Consider the following 19,394-nt stretch of genomic DNA (forward strand, 5'->3'; position numbering starts at 1 on the left):
AATGGAAAAGGAAAGGCGGCGCGGGTGTATATAGGTGTGGGTGCATGGTCTCTGTCAGCGCAGCGTCATTCGACTCCGAGTATGACACAGGGTCGCGCCAGCCTCGCTAACTTTATCCGCCTACCAATATTAATAAGGCTTCGTTTATTGAATCGCCGGTATCACAAGCAAAACATAAGTATTTGTCAAACATATTGACATTACCGTATCTGGACGGACTCCTATGGCATGTACAAGTACCCTATTGAACATCGAGTTGCCGACACACCATCGCACCACGAACCGGCGGACACCCAAGCGCACTACACCAAGACACAGAAACGACAACCCAACACACATCATCCGCCCTACCAATACACCAACACAGCCGACGACGCCTCGACCTCCACCCTCCCCCCATACACCGTCTCCTCCACATACACCCCCTCCGCATACCCATGCGCAAACGTCTGCCCCGCCCACATCGTCGCATTCGCCGCCTTCACATCCGCCCCGGGCGCAACCAGCCGCTTCGCCATCACCCCCGTGTCCCGCACGCCGCTCGGGAGATACGCCGAGATATCAACGGTGACGCTCGGCCGTGCAGCAGCGTCGGTCTCGTTGTATATCTGCATATTAAGCAGCGCGAGCTTCGACGGGTACTCAGCACCACCGCCAGCGGACGCGGACGCGGAAGAGGCCTCGTCCCAGAAGCCGTACACGGCGAGCTGCCCCGCGGACGCGTCCCCGCCCGCGGTCGTGATCGAGGACCCGTTCGTCTGGCGCCCGGGGAAGATGTTGGCGATCTGGAGCGTGCGCGAGGTCCCGATGGCGTCGGCGACGAAGAGGTAGGCCGAGTACGCGGGGTACACTTGGGCGGGGCCGTAGTTGTTCGCGAGGGGGAACCTAAGAGGCTGTGGTTCAGACGGCTGTCTGAGTGTCTGGAAAATGATCGGTGGCGTACCAGAGATTGTAGGGGGCTACGGTCGATGTGCCCAGTGCGACTGGTGTTCCTTGGTGGACGTAAATCCTGTTCCTAGTTAGAGCGCGTAGGCAGTCTCAATGGGCAAAAAACTAACCGAGAGACATTGATAGACGCAGCGTACAAGGCCGTGTCCAGCTACACAGCGTCATCAGCTGTTTATTCATCTCGTAATCTATGCACATGTGAGCTCACGAGCCACATCGCCTGTCCGAACGTGTCGGTCACATTATCCTTGCCTCCGCAAGACACGGAGTTGAACTCGCCTGCGCCAAATGAACGGCACTCAGCACACACATAACATATATTGCTCAAGAACACTTGCCGATAACAAACGAGTCAGGCCCAAGCTGATCCCGCACGGCGCGGATACGGGGTTGCCAAAGGTCGAGGTACCTGTCCGAGTCGGGTTAGATTCAAGCAGTAAGATGAACGCACGCGCTGCAACACGCGTTTCGGAGGGTGTTGGATCCTCACATTGCCAGCCGAGTGTGGTTGACCTGCAGATGTGAACACAATAGTGATAACGGACCAATGGCCGAGTTAGAACTTGACCATAACGGACTCGATGCTGTGAGTGTTCATGCTTACTAGGTTGGTCAGGGTTGCGTCGGCTGCCCTCGTCGTATCGCAGACCTAACGGGACGGATGAGCTGAGCTTGACATTGGATGGACATGTTGCTGACACTATACTGATACGTGTGCTCGCTGCACGTCTTCGCGGTATCCCCGTCGTCCGCACCCGCAGCGAGCGCGGAGACGCAGTCGAATTGGGACTCGGCAGCAGAGGTGTTGTATGGCCAGAGCGGGTCCTCGACGGTCACGCCCACCTGGAACTCGGGATAGTTGACGTCGAGGACTTTGGATATGTTTACGCTCCAGGGCTATTCGTCAATGGGTCTGCATGAGTTCGCTGGTGAGAGGGCGGTGAACGTGCCTCCCAGTATGAGGTGTAGGTCTGTGCGCTAAGGTCGAGCGAGTAATGATCAGGTTCATTGCCGACTGCAGAGACGTTTAGTACTGTCCCACACAAATGATCGCCGAATGCAACCGTACTCTCAAAGCGAGATATGTTGACCGAACTATCATGCAGACCAGCCCACGCCGCCTCAGCCATAGACAGCGCGCCAGTGTAATTGAGATTTTCCAAGTCCTGACATGCCGATCAGCAGATGCGTATCAAAGTACTCGGGGGACACACAAGAGTCAAGACAATATTGGTATCATCCGGGAGCAACTTGACGGCATCCCAGAACTGCGGACCCAGAGTGGTATTGACCAGCGCACCCGAGCTATCAAGCAAGTTATACACGGCTTCGCCGAGATTGGGATCCCAGAACGCAGAGTCCGCGGTGATGCCGCCGATGCGCACTTCCGGAGAGACGCCGGTCCGCTGCTTGAGGTTGTCGAAGACATTCTGGGTCAGGTTGTTGGGAGCAGACTGGTTGCCCATGTATTCGGTAAAGTACGCGAGCTCGATGCTGAAGCTCGCGAGCGCCGGGTTCAGGGGGGGCGTTGCCCACTCTGGAAGAGACGGGGGTCCCTGCAGAGTGAGATTGAGCAGGTTTGAGCTGGTGTTTTCAGCGTATACGTTGGCGTTTGCTGTTGCATAGCTCAAGAGGGTGGTTAATGCTAGCCAGACTGAGAGGGCCGCCATTGGAGAGGAGTGCGACGACCGTGTTGACAAGACATGCTCAATCAAATAGAGCTCAAAGCTGAGAAATAGAAGTGCAGGGCGGGCCGGGAGGAACGCTTCAGTGTATGCGCGTGAACCTAAGATCGCAATATTAGAACACGCTGGTCATGTGAGAGCGTGTTCTGACCTCCGCTGCAAATCTTTGACGCTGATTGACTGCAGCCTCGGATCCTAACATGTGTAAACACTCGGGGATCGGCAATGGATGTCGGGCCGAGGGAGCGACGTCACGCAGGATCAGCCGTGTCTGGGAATGCACAAGAGCATGGCCGAAACCTGCGCGATCATGGATTCATGTCAATCCTTTGTTCTCCTCACCTTGCCCGCTGAAACATACAAAGCAGGACGGAGCGCTCATTAATGAACACGCGTTCTCGGCTACGCTGACAGGTTATATAAACATCTATTGTCCTGTGCGCTGCGCAGTGCGCCCGCGACTCGTTCTTGTTTCTTCAACTCTCGCTGCGCTCAGAGCGATCTTGGACCCCCTGACGGTCCGAACCCGCCTACTGTACATCTGCTGTCTGTATCCGCTATGGCTCTATCTGGTCTCAAGGTCGTCGAGGTACGCAGCATCCGCGTCCATGCCCAGCTTCTCGACTCACAGACCGCCCAGTTCGCAGGCCTCGCGCCCGGCCCCTTCGCCGGGCTCGTCCTCGCCCACCACGGCGCCTCCGTCGTCCGCATCGACCGCCCAGGCTCCGTCTCGTCCGACAACCTGTGCTCGGGCAAAAAATCCATCGCACTCAACACCAAGACGCCCGCGGGCCTCGCCATCGCCAAAAAGCTCCTCGCCGACGCCGACGTGCTGATCGACCCGTTTCGGCCGGGCGTCCTCGAGAAGACTGGCCTTGGGCCCGAGGTGTTTTATGACCGTGAGGACGGGAAGAGGGGCCTGAACGATCGGCTCATCTACGCGCGGATATCGGGGTGCGTGTGTTGCTTTGTCTCTTCCTAGCGCGGAACGTGGTGCTGAGAACGTTTGCGCCCAGGTTTCCGCGAGACGGTAATGTCTAGCTTCACGTAACGAAGACCCATTTCCCATTGCTTATCTCCTCTCCAGGGCCCCATAAATCCATGGCCGGTGAGTAAACCTCCGCCTTTGTCAGGTGGATTTAGTCACTGACTGTGACGAAGGCCATGACATCAACTATCTTGCCCTCAGCGGCGTCTTGTCTGCGAGTCTTTCAATAGATTATGAGATACCCGCGCTGACAGCCCATCGCCACCAGATATTGCCGGGCACGAAGGAGAAACCAGCTTTCCCGATAAACTTAATTGCCGACTTTGGCGGAGGCGGGATGATGTGCGCCATGGGCATCCTCCTCGCGCTCCTGTCACGCAGCAAGACCGGCCGAGGCCAAGTCGTCAACGCCGATATGGTATGTGCACATTGCTCAGCCGACACGTCCCTGACTGGCGCACCGACCCTGCATTTCACCTTCGACTGAATGGAAATGGAAATGGAAATCGGAAAACAGGTCTCCGGGACGCGCTACCTCTCGACCTTCCCGCTCCTGCAGGCGAACGACACCGCGTCGCCCCACTTTGGCCGCGAGCGCGGGACGAACCTGCTCGACGGCGGCGCGCCGTTCTACGACGTGTACACGTGCGCGGACGGCCGCTGGGTGAGCGTCGGCTGCCTCGAGCCGCAGTTCTTCGCGACGTTCGTGCACAAGTTCAACCGCGCGCTCGCGGATGCGGAGGGCGCTGGCGCGTGGCGCCCGACACCGTCGACGCAGCTGCACCGGAGTCTGTGGCCGAGGCTGCGCGAGTATATGGAGAAAGGGTTCAAGTCTAAGCCGAGGCGGTTCTGGGAGCAAGTGTTCCACGGTGCGCCCGCCATCTCGAGTCATCGACTGGTATGAGGTTGTTGATTATGCTTTTTAGGCAGCGACGCATGCGTGTTACCCGTGCTCGAGCCCGAGGAGGCGGCATCGCTCGCCCGGTCGTCGCGACCGCTCGCACATCCAAACCTTAGCCGCACACCGTCGCCATACGCTACGCCGTCGTACGAGTCCGATAAGCCCGAGATCCTCGAGCCCGGTCAGCATACAGACGAAATCCTGAGGGAAGTGGGTTTCTCAGAGAAAGAGCGACGCCGTTTTGCGTGCAACGGGGCTTTTGGCGAGGAAGCTCGCGAAGATGCAAAATTACGATCTAAACTATGACGACTTTTCCTTTGATGACATGTGTGTATGAGGCCCGATGAGTATGTATGTGAGACGATCTTTTGTTTGTGATACCGTACTAGTAGAAATAATAATGCTAATATCCAGTGAAAAATGCAATGGGGAAATATCATGAGCTGGGGCGTGAGGACCGTAAGCGTACAAGTATGCATGGAGTAGAGGTACGATGCGACGAGATTATGGTATGCGAAACGAAATCATGCGGGCGACGGAAACCCCGCGCCTGTCCTCGTCTTGCGCATGTTGTGAATGTACGGAGGAATGAGCGGCGTGACCTGCTGCCGGATCATCTGCAAGCGCCCCAGCAGCTGCCTGAAGCCCACGCCGTACCCGTCCGCCTCCGCGGCCCAGTCCTGCTCGACGACCGCGCGCGTGGCCTTGTACCCAGCCGGCAACGCGAAGTTGACGACGTGCATCGTCTGGGACGCCTCGTTGAAGAGCTGCGAGAAGGCGGGGTAGAACGTGTTTGCAAGGCTGCCTTCGAACGCGAACGTTTCGAACGGACGCCGCATGAGGTGGCGGTAGAGCACGAGTCCGCAGAATAGCGAGGCCATGCTCCGCAGGTCGAGGGCGTGGCCCACAAGAGGGGCGATGGCCGAGCCGGTGTGGATCGTGACGTGCCGCAGCGAGGGCCAGAGGGCAGCGGATTCGGATAGCAGGGCCTGCTTGTCGCTGTTGAGCAGCGTGCGCAGGAGGACGGCTTGCGCGTCGAGAGAGATGAAGAGGTCGGTGACGGAGGGGGTCATGTGCATGAAGGAGACGTCGAATTCGTTGCCAAAGTCGCACTTTACGTACCGCAGAGTGCGTAAACTGGACAACGATGTGGATGTGCCTCTAGCAATGGCTTGGTGGGTAGCGGCAAGGGCGTAGCGATGGATGGAGACGAACGTCAGCACCTCCAGGTTAGGCGTGGATATGAGCGAGAAGATGTCGCCACACCCAACGAGGGCGCTGCCGTGGACGAGTAGCTCCTTCAAACAGGGCAGGTGGACACCCATTTGCGCAGACGAGTGGTCCAGGGCATTCACGTACCCTTTGATGTGCAGCGAGGTGAGATTTGGGAACGAGAAAAGCAGCCTGTGCAGCGTCGCTATGGGTGATGCAACTCTGGGACTCGCGATGGGACACAAATGCAGTGTCTTTGCTTGGCTATCCGGTAAATAAACTGGGATGCCGTCCAGCCTGACATCGGACAGCTGCGGTGCGCCCTTGCTGAATATTGGGATGGGCTCGCAGACTGGGCCCATACAGTACTGGCCTCTGGAGACGATACGCAGGCGCCTCAATGATGGCGCGTGGGTGTCCGAAAGTGTTCGGAGGAGCCCGGCAAGGTCCTCATGTCGTTCAGTATCGATGACAAGCTGGCGGAACTGGCTCAAGCGGGGAAGGAGATGGGTGACAAAGATGCGATGGAGCTGGGGATGTTTCGCCGACCAGGGGCCGAGGAAGACGTTGAGATAAGCGCCTTTGCTTCTCCGGAGGTACTCGATAAGGGGCGTTTCCCGGAGGACCATGGGGAAAAGGATGGTAGTCCAAAGGCTGGTCGTGCCTATGGCCACCTCACGCCAGAGGCTGCAGACGTGCGACAGGTACACCTGGAGGGGAAGTTCATGGAGAATGCCGAGCATGCCTGTCCACCGAGGGTCGATGTTGCATGTCTCTTGGAAGATGAGTACGAGGACGTCGGGTGGGAGACGGAAGACGGGTTGCTTGGAGTTATGGATACGAGCAACCTGGGCTTGCAAGTCGCGTAGAGAGCCCAGGACATCGAAGGCAGAACGAGTGAGGGTCTCGTGTGTCTGCCGAAGAGTGCTGATTTGGGTCTCGACTTCGGACAGAGACCGGGACTGGATGGCGGGGGAACACATCTAACAGAACTGGTTAGTCGACGAGACAGACGAGGAACGACGAACACATACCAGACCTGGATGTCCCAGAAAGTAGGAGGTTTATGGTACGATGACTGGAAGGGGGGGCTAGATGAGGTAGTGGAATGACCTGAAGCCAGTCAAGGGTTAGGAAAGCCAAGCTGAAAACGGGGAGGCGATGATGCAGCATGCTTATTAGAGCGTGGACCAGGCCAAGGCCCTGAGGGTTCAACCTAGTGCCAGGACGCGGCCTGTATCCGATAGGAACGCGTGTGCGGGGCATGTCCTGGCATGTCCCGACAAGATCAGACCCGTCACTCCGTCATGCATTCAAATTCATTCCACCAACACATCCAAAACGGCAAACGCGGAACGGCCGCTGCGCCTAGGGTCGACATCTGCCAGCCCTGGTCTGAATTTGCCTCCTCGTGGCGGTGCTCACCCGCAGCCGCTTGCTTGTCCCGATACCCTCCGATGTTGAAACCGCTAACTTACTGGTAGCCCGGCGGTCGCACCGCTTAGATAGTAGTACCCCGTAGTTAGCTTACCACCTCAGATATACTCCTTATCGAACCAGGAGTAGAGCTGAGACGTCGACCGCTGGCTGGCTTCCAAGGCGACGTACCTCTTGCTGCCCAAACGGCCTTTAGATACGCCGTCTCGTCTCCCACAAACTTCGCGAGAGCTGCCAGGTAGTATGTACGCACCAAGGTTACCCGAGTCGAAGGTTGTAAAGGGTCCACACGTAAACTCGGCAGGTGACCAACACATCAGGCCAGCAGCATGGTGTTGCGGAGTGTTGCGGAGGCCTGGTAATCCGATAGTATCGAGTTCACCAGAGATTGACCGCCTCGAGCCTGAGCATGATGGCGATCCGTGGCACACCCGCGCGCGGGTGGCGGAGTATCCGATCAACGGGAGCATAATGAGGCATAATGACACCATCCATGACAGACACAATTCCCAAATGGCCAAAGTAAACGTTGTGCTGGGGGCTAGTGACCATGAGCAGTAAGCTGTGGGCCGTATTAACAGCCACAGCGGTACGGTAAGGAAAAAAGAGGAGAATCAGGGGCTGGATGTGGAAAATTGTGCGACGATGATGGGATGCTTGATTGGCTTCCAAGCTTTGTCAAAGCATGTCTCACGTTGCCCCACCTGACAATAACCACCACGTTTTATACACGTTGCGTACAGGTCACAAACGAAGTTACAAAAGAGTACATCCAGATATATCACCACAGACATTTTCACATTTAACTCTAGGGAATATTGCTGAAAAAAGGCACGAAGGTGGTAAACCTGTCTATGAATTTTCGCACCGGGGATGGGTGTTTGAAAAGGGTAAAAAGTTCATTAGCAACCCGCGTATTTGAGCACAGAAAAGGCTTTTGAGAGTGCATTTGCCATTTTGGGACGAAAACGTTCACACTCCGACCCCAAATTGGGTATGCCGGTGCCAAAACAGTTTACCTTTTTCAAACACGAAATAGTTGTACAGAAAGTTTACCATCTTCATGCCTCTTTTCAGCAATATTCCCTAGAGTTAAATATGAAAATGTCTGTGGTGTATAAGTAGTATACAAACGATAATGGCGACGATTGTGGTACACAACCCCAATTTCCTCTCAGCGGAACCGGATCCTCAGTCTATGACACGTAACGTAACGGACATAAATGATAGCAAGATAAGCAGCAGGCCAACGAAAACAGGGTAAACAACGCAAGTGCGGAACACGCATACATACATACAAAAGTCTAAATCATTCCGCAGACACTCATATCGGCAAAGCATCGAACTATCATCTCGCCGCTATCACCTCCCACTCAACCCGCCGCAGGCGCTTGCCCGCTTGCCTGCTGCTGCTGCTTACGCTGCTGCATCATGCGGAACGTAAACTCTGTGAACTTCGCAGTGTACGCGTCTGCAACATCGGCCCAGTCGGGTCCCTCGACACCTTCTGCAGGCCCATCCACGTTCGCGCGAGTGGAAAACGGGCGCACGGAGGTATCGACCTCCGTGGGCACCCGCCAGCCGAGCCCCTCGTCCTCGCTGCCAGTGCCACCGCTGGCAGCAGCAGAGACGCCAGAGGCGGCGGCGGGTCCAAACGGGGATAAGCCTTCCGCACCGGCGCCCACCTCGCCATCGACCACGGCCCGCCACACCGCTCGCTCGAACTTGCGTTCGAGCTGGCGTGCACGCGGGCCTTCGAAGCGTACGCGGGATAAGGGCCGCCCCAGTGCTATCCGGTGCAGGGAGAACGAGGCGAGCAGCCGGATATCCTGGCTGAGAATGCTTTCGGCGCCGTGTACGCCGTTCCTGCCACCGTCCTCGTCTTCCTCGTCGTCTTCATCGTCATCAAAGTCGTTGTCGTCGATGTCCATGCCTGCCGCGACGGGGCCGTTGAATGAAGAGCTCGGATAATTCAAATGCCGGGTGTCAACGAGCACAAGGCGCTCAAGGTCAGGAAGGAGAGGCGTTGAGCCCATGAACAGCGCCTGCTTGTCCGCATTCAAGAGCAGCCGAAGCAGCGCCGAATGGCCGACGTAGGCATTGGGAGATGCACCTCCTCCCATAGCACCGATCATGCCATGTCCTTGTCTCGGAGCTAAGGCATGTGGGTCGTAAGACAGCGAAACCTCTTTCAGTCCCGCCATCGCACGCAATGCATACACGTCCATGGACGCCGCATCGAATATGCACCGGACACACCTCAGGGTACGCAGGTTTGGCCACCCAGCCTGCACACCTGACCCCACCCCTGTCAAAGCTCCGGGGCTCACAGCCGGCGTGCGCAACGAAGGGAAGGTGGGAGTAGTCGGGGTCATTGCTGCGAACGTCGGGGACCATAGTCCGGGCTGCGAACTAGCTGCCGAGGTTGCCGTAGGCAGACTCTTGAACTTGACGAGAACGAGAGTCTCAAGAGCAGGCGTCCGAAGGAATCGGAGGACCGATAAAGCTGCGGGTGCGTGCACTTCCAACTTGGTGAGTGATGGTAGATTGACGGCGCTGTCTGGCAGAGCAGCTGAGGTAGGCGCTACGGTTCCGGCGACAATGAGTGTGGTGAGCGAGTTCGCACATGCGCTCAAAGTAGCATGGAAATTCAAGAGGGGGACTGGACGAAGTGAGGAATTGGCGCGGAGCTGCAGAGTGCGCAACGCAGGGGGAGGATTTGGAAAAACAAACGGGATCGTATCCGCGCGGATATCTACGAGATGTGGCGCACCTCGAGGGAGGACGGGGATGAAATTGACATGATTTGTGGCAGAGCTCGATACGGAAAGTGAGAGACAGGTGAGCAGTGGCATGTCGTAATTATTCGCGATCAGTAATAAGCTGGCCAGATGGTCGACGTTCACACCCGACAGCACGAGCGTACGGGTGTGCGTTAGGTGTGGCATCACCATGTCTCGTATGTTCTGGTAGAAGGTCCGCAGCGTCGGCTCATGCGGATACGGCCCTAGGTGGAGATGGAGCAGGGCGCCATTGGCACGGTCCAGGTAAGCCTGTAGGGTGTCTCGCCGTCGTATTGTGACGGGGAAGCGGATCGTGGTCCACAGTGAAGGGGTGGAGAGAGCGGCATGGCGCCACGCTGCACACACATGGGATAACAGGACCTCTGGCTGCTTGTGGATTGCGGAAGGGTTGGGGGCACAAACGAGGTTGAACACGAGGGCGAGGAGGTCGTGTGGTAGTCGGGCGACTGGGGCTGTGGCATTGTGGAGGATGGCGAGCCGTCGTTGGCCTGCGTGGATCTGGGAGGAGATGGCTTCGGCCTGGCGTAGACATGCCTCCTTCTGCTCCTGTAGCATGGATATCCTGTTCCTAAGCGCTTCAACCTCCTCCATCCTGGGAATCATGGCCACTGGAAACCTTCACGCAGGAAACTCCCTGCTAGGTTCTGAATTTCGTAGATGTCAACGAGGGTTGTAGGCTGTTAGGTCAAGACAGTGTACCAGGGTCTGAGGGGAGCGGGAAATGATGCGAAAGAGGTGCGAGGAAGCCATTGCAGCATAACATCGCAAACAAACACCCCTACCGATATGGTCGATCTCTATCACATGACGTTCGCCGGAAGCAAATGTCAAGTTATGTCAAGACGCTAATTGTCAACTTGTCAACCTCGTCGAGAAGACCATCTGGTGCATCCCATCAGTCGCGGCTCGCAAGTTGCCGCAGATAGGGGCAACTCACCACTCTGGTTGTACCATGATATACTCTCCAACGGCTTTATGTTAGTGACGTCTTGCTCTCCTTGGACTACTGAAGGTCTCTCGCTAGAATCTGCATATCGTGGAGATGACACCGAGCCTTCCTCTGTTCTTTCGATGAATCGTGAAAGTTTCTATACTGTACCATTACGACCTTAAGTTCGTCCCCTGTCCACCCGGGGCTCGAACTGAACTTAATTAGGGTGGACAGTCCACCCTCGGCCAACCCATCCGAACTTAGAGAGGTGGACAGACGTGCAAACAACAAAATCATACCAAGAATAAAATAAATATACAAACACACTCATAAACGTTCTTATTAACTAATATCCCTCGTGATGATATTCTCACTTCGGGATAAGGTTGAGAGGATTGTTTGACCTGAAATAGTGCGATAATTAACTTTTTCTGTTCCTGAACACGAACAATGTCCACCAGGCCATCTACCCGTTGAACTTGTTGGGGTGGACAGGCGGAATTTAATTTTATAATTTCCCACGCCACCGTGAACTTAAGGTCGTAATGGTACAGTATATGCATTCTTCTCGTTGCGAACATCTTCCACCAGAATACCATTTTGCAGTGTCCTCCCTCCTACTTTTCAGCTCAACGTCAGGGCCCACAGTAGAAAATCTCACCCACAGAGGCCATTCGCTTACATGACGATGCTCAGGCTAGCTTTGACTACACTGACTTTCGATTCGGACCAATATCAATCGTGTCCACGGACAGTTGGAACTCCGGATCCCCTCCAGTATAAGAGAAGTGCCCAACAACCCGCAAACAGCTTCAACTCGGACACCTTCACCTTACTCCTCCTCCGCCAGAACTCCCTCCGCCACCTTGAAGATGTATATCGCCAACGGCATCTCTGCTGGTACTGCTGGCCTCATGGGCGTCATCCTCCTTGCCCGTCATGGCGACCGGACGGAGTACTATCAGGACCCGGTGAACTATCAGTCCCAGCAGCCCTCCCTCACGCAGCTTGGCGCGGTAAGCCATCAACCTTCTCCGTTCGCCTGCACCGACAGCATGCTGACTGCACCATTGCCATCTCTGCACCCCAGCTTGAAGTACACGAGCTCGGCACTTTCCTCCGCAACACCTACCTTGAGCCCTCTTCCCCATCTTACATCACCGGCATCAGCCCCAACATCGTCAACCCTGATCAGCTGCTCGTAAAGGCGGACGCTGGAGGCGGGAATGTTGGTATGAGCTCGGCGCATAGCCTGGCTCAGGGCCTCTATCCCCCGTCGAAGGGTGCCCGGTATCAGCTCGGCAATGGGGCCATCGTCAGCGCGTCCCTGGGTGCAGCCCAGTCTGTCCCAGGTCAGAGTACTCTCTAGACCTGTGTGGCTGACCCGCATGCTCATGAGCCCATAGTCGAACCTGTCAACCAGGATGAGAGTCCGATGTTCACGCCTTGGATCGACTGTCCGGTAAGACGCGCATCTTGACCATACCTGAAGCTTTGGTCACTGACTTGTTTACTTCAGTACTTCCAGTCCCACCTGAACCGAACGTACAGGTCTGCGGCTTTCAAGCAGCTTGAACGTGACGCAACGCCGTTCCTCAATGCCGCTAAGCCCTTCGTCGGTGGTATGAGCACGAACTTCACAAATATGGTATGTCATGACTGACTTGCCTTCCTCCCTTATACTTACGCCTCTTTCTAGTGGAACGTGAGCAACGCAACAAACGTACTGGAAAGATGTGGTCATGACTAAAATTTTACTCATCATCCAGGTCTACGACCACATGCACGTGCAGTCCCAAAACAACAAAGCGTACCGGAAAGCGCTTCCTCCTACATTCCTTAAACAAGCCCGACACTTTGCGAATTTACACCAGCGCGAGATATTTAATGCCCAACCCATCAACGCCATCGGAGAGGGTAAGCTTGCGGTCGTCGTTCGCCGGTTTTTGCTAAGCTTCGCCTTTAGTTGCTATCCGAACTCTGCTCCCCGAGATGATCTGGGCCATGACCAACATGACCTCTGGGGCCAGCCCGACGAAGCTCGCACTCACTGTCGTAGACTACAAGCCATTCATCAGCTTGTTTAACGTCACGAACGCAACACTTGCCGACCCTGACGTCGCTGGTATTCGTAAGTACACATGCACACACACGCTCACCATCCCTTCCCGCTCACCGATCTGCAGCGCAGTACGCGTCCGCGTTGGCACTTGAGCTATACAACAAGAACGGCCAGCCCGAGCTGAGCCTCAAGTTCAAGAACGGAACCATCAACAAGCAGTTCCGGCAGCTCAAAATGTGGGGCGAGACCAGTGTCCCACTCACGACGTTCATCAAGAACCTCGACGTGAGTGTCACCCATTATCTCCCTTTATTTACCCGCGGACGCTGAAAATACACCTGTCGTCTCGTAGTACCGCACCATCAGCAACACGCGGGACTGGTGCTTCTCGTGCAACCAGACGATCACCCGAGGGTGCGCGGCTATGGACTTTACCAAGGATCCTTTCCTGCACCCTTCAGGTGCGACCTACTAGACGCACCCTCAGTCTGGTTCCTTCCTTTTTATCAGTCTTGGGCGTAGAGTAATAGAGTATAATACCCTAATTGCGCTATAATTGTGCGTCTTGCTCCAGTCTTTAAATGCTATTACTTAGTCGCCTTCGTTCGATCATCCATAAAAACTGAATTTCGGCGCATTCGCGGGAATAGGCCTCGCGTTCAACTAGGAGAAAATGAGCGAGAGTCTAGCTCAATCTGATAGTAGCGGCGTGTATGATAAACGCGTTGCAATTGACATAGTCATAGCGCTGTGCCGTGAGTGATCTGAAGAAGATTAAGTAAGTGGGGGTCAAGTTGCTGAATCCGAGGGCGGTGGCCGCCTCCGACAGGAGTCGAAAGTCGCGTCTTGTCGCTTCCGGCTCGTTTCGGATCCGGAGATGACCGAACACGTCAAACGCACTCTAACCCGACAAGCCAATTAATCAGATGGTTCGCCAATAGGACAACGTGCCTCTTCTCTGTGTCTTGCCATCCCCAAACTAGCATCCGGTGCCTTGCATAATGACTTCCAGCGTATTCGTGGACAGACCACTGAAGAAGATCGCCTTATTCGATGTCGATGGCACCCTTACTCCTGCGAGACAGGTGACTCCAGGCTGTTGTTATCTGTATCGCTGATGAGTCAAACCCACCGGTAGCAAGCATCTCCAGCAATGCTTGAGCTCTTGAGCAAGGTCAAGAGAAAAATCGCGATTGGCTTCGTTGGGGGATCAGACCTCGTCAAGATCACCGAGCAACTCTCGATCTCTGGAAACAACAGTGCGTGCGCTCGAGCCTTTGTCACCCCTTTCCGGCCCTGACATCATTCAAGTATTGGAGGACTTTGATTTCGCCTTTGCGGAAAACGGTCTTACTGCATATCGCCTTGGGAAACCTCTCGAATCCCAGTCATACATCAAGTTCATTGGCGAGGACAATCACAAGAAGCTTATCAACTTCATTATGCACTACCTTGCTGACCTCGACATCCCTCTCAAGCGGTGGGTTTAAAACTACAATCAATGTCCTTCATAGGCTGAATGGCGGCTATATAGAGGTACGTTCATCGAATTCCGGAATGGCATGATCAACGTGAGCCCTATTGGTCGCAATGCCTCGTAGGTTGTTGTCCAACCTTTTCTAGTCGTGACGCTAACAGTGCTTCTTCAGTGTGCAAGAGCGCCACGATTTTGAGGCCTATGACAAAGTATGAGAGATTCTCGTCACTGTCGTTTGTCCTAACCTAAGTTAGATTCACGGTGTCCGAGCTGCATTCGTCAAGGCTCTGAAGGAGAAGTTCCCAGACCTTGACTTGACTTACTCCATTGGCGGCCAGATCTCCTTCGACATCTTTCCGAGGGGCTGGGACAAGACGTATGCTCTGCGTCACGTCGAGAAGGATGGCTTTGAAGAAATCCACTTCTTTGGCGACAAGACCTATCAGGTACTTCCGCCTTCGAATACTTCTCTATCGTATTGAACAGATCATCAGGGAGGGAACGACTACGAAATCTTTACTGATCCTCGTACAATTGGGCATTCTGTTACGCGTCCGGAAGATACGATGCGCCTCCTCACGGAGCTCTTCCTTTCTTAAGTTCTACTTTATACCCAAGGTAAGAAGAACACGGATTTAGAGTACTATGTAGGATGTGGTTGTTGGATAACAGAACTTCACGGGATGTAGACAGAGGGTGCCAGTGGTCAAGGTTATAAAGGATTCATCGCGTGTACTGGTAAGACCCCAAACACTGCACAAGTAAGAACATATGCGTTTTCAACATGACCACGCGCGTTAAATACAAGTTACGACGCTCCATGGTACAAAAGAGCGCAGCGATACGTGTTAAGCGGTTGCATAGTAAAGGACGGTAAGGGGCCGAGACTAGCAGCTGAGATGTGGACTATGCTGCACACGCACCTTATATTTAATCGTGGGATTCAAAGGGGTATTTCAGTACGTAAATATCAGGTAGTCTGAATCATGGACAATAAGACAAGCTTTGTTCACACGCACAGTAACTTTGACGAGGATACTGAAGGAGTGCAAGAAGTGTGTTTACGTATGTTAGGATCTAAAGGTGCTGCTAAACAAGTCCAAACAGCGGGGTATCGCAGCAGGCGGTATCATTGTCAAGACCACCAATTGTGTCGCAGGGATTGTTAGACCAATCCATCTACGATGTCACTGCTCGCACCTATTATCTGTGATAATGGAACAGGCTACTCGAAAGTAGGGTAGGTGGATGGGACCTCTTACATGTACGTGCATCATGGCTCACACCGTTATCCTTGCCCCACAGGTTCGCTGGAAACTCGGACCCGTCATAGTGCGTTACGCGTCATAGTGCGTGAAGCTCGAGATTTGACATCAAAGTGCTCTATAGCGTCTTCCCCACTGCCATCGCTACTCGCGGCCCTGCCTCGCAGCCGACCCGAGGTGGACCGCCCATCCCCGCCAAGCCAGGCAACCTCGCGTCCAAGCGGGGTGTCGAGGATCTCGACTTCTTCATCGGAGACGAGGCCCTTGCCAACGCGAAGACTCCAGGATATGGCGTGCACTATCCCATCCGACATGGGATGATCGACAACTGGGACCACATGGAGCGGTACTGGGAGCAGACCATCTTCAAGTACCTGCGCGCGGAGCCGGAGGATCACTACTTCTTGCTGGTGAGGTCTACTCATTCTGCGTTGGGCTGGAAGGATATCCTGACAAGAGTGGCTCCCGTTGCTTGTCTAACGCTATCAGACCGAGCCACCCCTCAACCCTCCCGAGAACCGTGAACAGACTGCGGAGATCTTCTTCGAGTCGTTCAACATCAAGGGTCTCTACATCGCCGTGCAAGCCGTGCTCGCTCTCGCCGCCTCGTGGACATCCAACAAGGTCACCGATCGCACTCTAACCGGCACCGTCATTGACTCGGGCGACGGTGTCACGCACGTCATCCCCTGCGCGGAGGGCTATGTCATCGGCAGTGCGATCAAGCACATCCCCATCGCCGGGCGCGATATCTCGCAGTTCGTCCTGAACCTCATGCGCGAGCGCGGCGAGATGGCGAACGTGCCGCCCGAGGACCAGCTCCGGGTCGCGGGCAAGGTGAAGGAGAACTACAGCTACGTCTGCCAGGACATCGTCAAGGAGTTCCGCAAGTACGATGCAGACCCGTACCAGTACTTCCAGAGGTACGATGGAGAGCACAGCGTTACTGGGCGGGTGCGTGGACCTTACATCTTGTTATCGTTCTTGCTAATTGGATTGTTACGCAGAAATACTCCGTCGACGTGGGCTACGAGCGTTTCCTTGCACCTGAAATCTTCTTCAACCCCGAGATATTCTCTTCTGACTTCCTGACTCCGCTTCCTGAGATCGTGGATGACACTATCCAGGCTTCGCCAATTGATGTGCGCCGTGGCTTGTATAAGGTGAGTACGGTTTCACTACCGACGCGGTTTCAAGATATCTTACTGGTCTCATAGAACATCGTTCTTTCTGGTGGATCAACAATGTTCCAGCACTTTGGCCAACGTCTCAAACGTGACTTGAAGCAGCTGGTGGATCGGAGAATTGAAGCTAGCGTGGTTGCGAGTGGAAGCATGCAAAAGGTACTTAGAATGCAGCTGCGCATACCCTTCTCTGATCAGATACTGCAGTCTTCTGGTGTGGAAGTGGACGTCATTTCGCACAAGCGCCAACGGTAGGCATACTCTCTTATCTCTCCTTTCCACACTGGCTTATCAATTTGTCCAGATACGCTGTGTGGTTCGGTGGCTCATTGTTGGCATCGCTGGTAAGTTCCTCCACCACTCCAGAGCTTTCTCGGTATGATTGTTGTTCTGTTAGCCCGACTTCTACACTTCATGCCACACGAAGGCGCAGTACGATGAGATTGGACCTAGCATTTGCAGACGGTACCAGATCTTCGGTAGCGCGACGTAGCCGACGTAGTTTTTGCACTGACCTCTTATCCGACTTGTGTGGGCACGGTTGTGTAGAATTAGCGAACGATGGGAAACGTTGTATGACATTCACAGCCCGCATAAACGTACAAAAACAAGGGTCGCGAAAACATGCATGAGCCTTCACCGCAGTCGGAGTGGTGTATGTCGAACTTAAGGTCTTGTGCACGCGGCAGTGTTTTCCTGTAGAACACTGCGCGGACTTGCTGTGCGCGAAAAGCACTGCCACCGGGCTTCGTGGTCAACTATTTTCAGCTCAGGCAGGTAAAACTCGTAACGTCAAACACATAATTCGACCGACGTGTGTTTTGTATTTACCGACTGTACGGTAAGAAGGCACAGGCACAGGTAAACTCGGGCGAAGCTGAGACTGACTCGACATCACTGTGAATTTGGAGAAGACAGTGGCTCACTAGTAAATGCGTAAGCAGGCAAACAAGCTATGTAATTATCTTGTGGTAGATTAACACGCTCAGTACTGAAGAGAAAGTAAGAAACAACGATAGCAGTCGTTACCTTGCAACAAACCAACTCTCGCGAATGCAGGCGAATACGCGTGTAACTCTCGTCGGAGACAACGGCATTGTGCGAAGTCTTGATCGTCATGCAGTCGAAGTAGTGATATTGAACGTCGGGCATCAATCCGAGCTGAGTAAGATGCCGAACCAGACTGGGTACGAGGTCCTGAGAGACGTGTTCGGAGTCGACGAAGAGACTTTACAGGAAGATCACAGGAAAGGGAATTGTCAAGTTGCCGGGATCGAGAGCACGAGAAGCTCTTTGTTGACGGCGAACGAGAAAAGTCTCGGTGACAACATTCGAGGGTCGATCACCGTCGAGCTCCGCGACTTCGGTTTCCGCCATTTGCGAATCATCGGGGAGAACAGCGGTCCATGGCGCTGATAAGTAGCTTGTCGGCTTTCTGAGGACAACAAACGTAGCTTTTCGAGCTTCATGGAGAGGTTTTGGATATCGTACGCCAGCCTGGTTCTCGCCGATAGCTGGATGGTGATCACCAACCGGATGGTTTGCCTCCGAACGAAATGAGTTAATAGGGGCTGTGGGAGGTGCGGCGCCTCGTGTCGGGTTGCATGCTCTGACAGGCCGCCAGTATGCGACGGCCGAGGGGTCAGTGGCCTGCTTGCGCTCAGATGACGATGAGTCCGACTGAGAAGGAGGTGAGTGGACCACAGCCATCCTTCCAGAAGTTGTGGGGATCCAAAGATGGCAACTTGGAGAAACGATACTGCTCCTGAGAATATGACACGCCATGCTAGCCCGGTCCACCTGGCCTTCTAACGTCGAGCCCTGTATTTGGGTGGGGCTCTGTAACGCCATGCACTGGTTTGTCCACCGCGTTATCGTTTAAATATCGACGGCCTACTACATCGACATCATCGGGGCCTACATCGACGAGCTCGAGCAACTCTCGCGTCTCTGCTTTGAGGTGACTGTCTGTACGTGTAGCCCAAGGCTGGGATCCTCGCAGGCGCTACTTATCAAGAGCGGTCCGTGCGCAGGCGCTATTATAAGGTGAGCGTTATTGTCAGTCTATATCAGATCCTTTATGGCGTTTGTGACGAACGAGCACGTTCCTCCTGTAGCTTTGTTCAGGCTACATCCGTCCGTGGGTAGACTCTGCACTCCCTTTATTTGCGTGAACACTCGCCCGCGCTTCTCGGCTCTTCTCCCCTGCTCGCATCCTTGATAACCGGCACCCTCCGTCCAACGCGTCTCCTCCTTACGCTACCACTTGCGTTCCCCCCAACCATGGCCAACGCCGACTCGTGGGACTTCGACTACATGAACCAGCCTCAACTCCAGCTGGAAGAAAACTCTGCATACATTCCACGTTCCCAACTCGGTGCACCAAACCAGATGTTTGGCCAACATCAACAGCAGTCCAACGGTGACGACCAGATGTTCGGCGGATCCTATGGTACCTCTCGGTACCCATACTCCGTCAATCAGTACGCCTCGAACACCC

The 19,394-nt window shown here is 54.7% G+C and overlaps 7 protein-coding genes across 7 annotated transcripts; 5 read left to right on the plus strand and 2 right to left on the minus strand.

The window, feature by feature from the left end:
- Positions 1-257: 257 nt before the first annotated feature.
- CONPUDRAFT_135645 (glycoside hydrolase family 79 protein) lies at positions 258-2,618 on the minus strand (the record flags this gene model as incomplete). The annotated part of the gene is made up of 11 exons (XM_007767693.1): positions 258-885; positions 1,059-1,099; positions 1,157-1,227; positions 1,287-1,357; positions 1,439-1,461; positions 1,553-1,597; positions 1,648-1,845; positions 1,899-1,981; positions 2,057-2,114; positions 2,163-2,504; positions 2,553-2,618. 11 exons carry the CDS (start codon positions 2,616-2,618, stop codon positions 348-350), a joined length of 1,536 nt encoding a protein of 511 aa, XP_007765883.1. The 3' UTR covers positions 258-347.
- Positions 2,619-2,986: 368 nt separating this feature from the next.
- Positions 2,987-5,548, plus strand: CONPUDRAFT_80560 (CoA-transferase family III). The gene is made up of 8 exons (XM_007767300.1): positions 2,987-3,222; positions 3,274-3,587; positions 3,650-3,663; positions 3,721-3,741; positions 3,795-3,835; positions 3,890-4,039; positions 4,139-4,490; positions 4,548-5,548. The coding sequence occupies exons 1-8, from the start codon at positions 3,193-3,195 to the stop codon at positions 4,826-4,828; spliced, it is 1,203 nt and encodes a 400-aa protein (XP_007765490.1). The 5' UTR covers positions 2,987-3,192; the 3' UTR covers positions 4,829-5,548.
- A 1,276-nt stretch (positions 5,549-6,824) lies between these two features.
- On the plus strand, positions 6,825-7,675 carry CONPUDRAFT_135648 (uncharacterized protein; the record flags this gene model as incomplete). Its single annotated transcript, XM_007767694.1, has 1 exon — positions 6,825-7,675. A coding segment is annotated over exon 1 (261 nt), but the record flags the coding sequence as incomplete, so codon positions are not given.
- Positions 7,676-8,292: 617 nt separating this feature from the next.
- CONPUDRAFT_135649 (uncharacterized protein) lies at positions 8,293-10,665 on the minus strand. Its single transcript, XM_007767695.1, has one exon. The coding sequence runs from the start codon at positions 10,576-10,578 to the stop codon at positions 8,545-8,547; it is 2,034 nt and encodes a 677-aa protein (XP_007765885.1). The 5' UTR covers positions 10,579-10,665; the 3' UTR covers positions 8,293-8,544.
- A 1,119-nt stretch (positions 10,666-11,784) lies between these two features.
- CONPUDRAFT_119642 (phosphoglycerate mutase-like protein) lies at positions 11,785-13,535 on the plus strand. The gene is made up of 9 exons (XM_007767696.1): positions 11,785-11,922; positions 11,997-12,258; positions 12,313-12,368; positions 12,426-12,554; positions 12,606-12,611; positions 12,676-12,823; positions 12,873-13,037; positions 13,093-13,253; positions 13,321-13,535. Exons 1-9 carry the CDS (start codon positions 11,821-11,823, stop codon positions 13,441-13,443), a joined length of 1,152 nt encoding a protein of 383 aa, XP_007765886.1. The 5' UTR covers positions 11,785-11,820; the 3' UTR covers positions 13,444-13,535.
- Positions 13,536-13,857: 322 nt separating this feature from the next.
- CONPUDRAFT_99843 (eukaryotic phosphomannomutase) lies at positions 13,858-15,188 on the plus strand. The gene is made up of 7 exons (XM_007767697.1): positions 13,858-14,053; positions 14,107-14,227; positions 14,280-14,448; positions 14,503-14,565; positions 14,618-14,654; positions 14,700-14,891; positions 14,940-15,188. The coding sequence occupies exons 1-7, from the start codon at positions 13,970-13,972 to the stop codon at positions 15,042-15,044; spliced, it is 771 nt and encodes a 256-aa protein (XP_007765887.1). The 5' UTR covers positions 13,858-13,969; the 3' UTR covers positions 15,045-15,188.
- A 415-nt stretch (positions 15,189-15,603) lies between these two features.
- Positions 15,604-17,497, plus strand: CONPUDRAFT_99847 (actin actin-like protein). The gene is made up of 9 exons (XM_007767698.1): positions 15,604-15,685; positions 15,751-15,777; positions 15,835-16,120; positions 16,200-16,664; positions 16,718-16,873; positions 16,928-17,053; positions 17,102-17,145; positions 17,199-17,238; positions 17,292-17,497. Exons 1-9 carry the CDS (start codon positions 15,630-15,632, stop codon positions 17,385-17,387), a joined length of 1,296 nt encoding a protein of 431 aa, XP_007765888.1. The 5' UTR covers positions 15,604-15,629; the 3' UTR covers positions 17,388-17,497.
- The last annotated feature ends 1,897 nt before the right edge of the window (positions 17,498-19,394 follow it).

The sequence above is a fragment of the Coniophora puteana genome (genome assembly GCF_000271625.1).
Source record: "Coniophora puteana RWD-64-598 SS2 unplaced genomic scaffold CONPUscaffold_3, whole genome shotgun sequence".
In the NCBI taxonomy this organism is placed as follows: domain Eukaryota; kingdom Fungi; phylum Basidiomycota; class Agaricomycetes; order Boletales; family Coniophoraceae; genus Coniophora; species Coniophora puteana.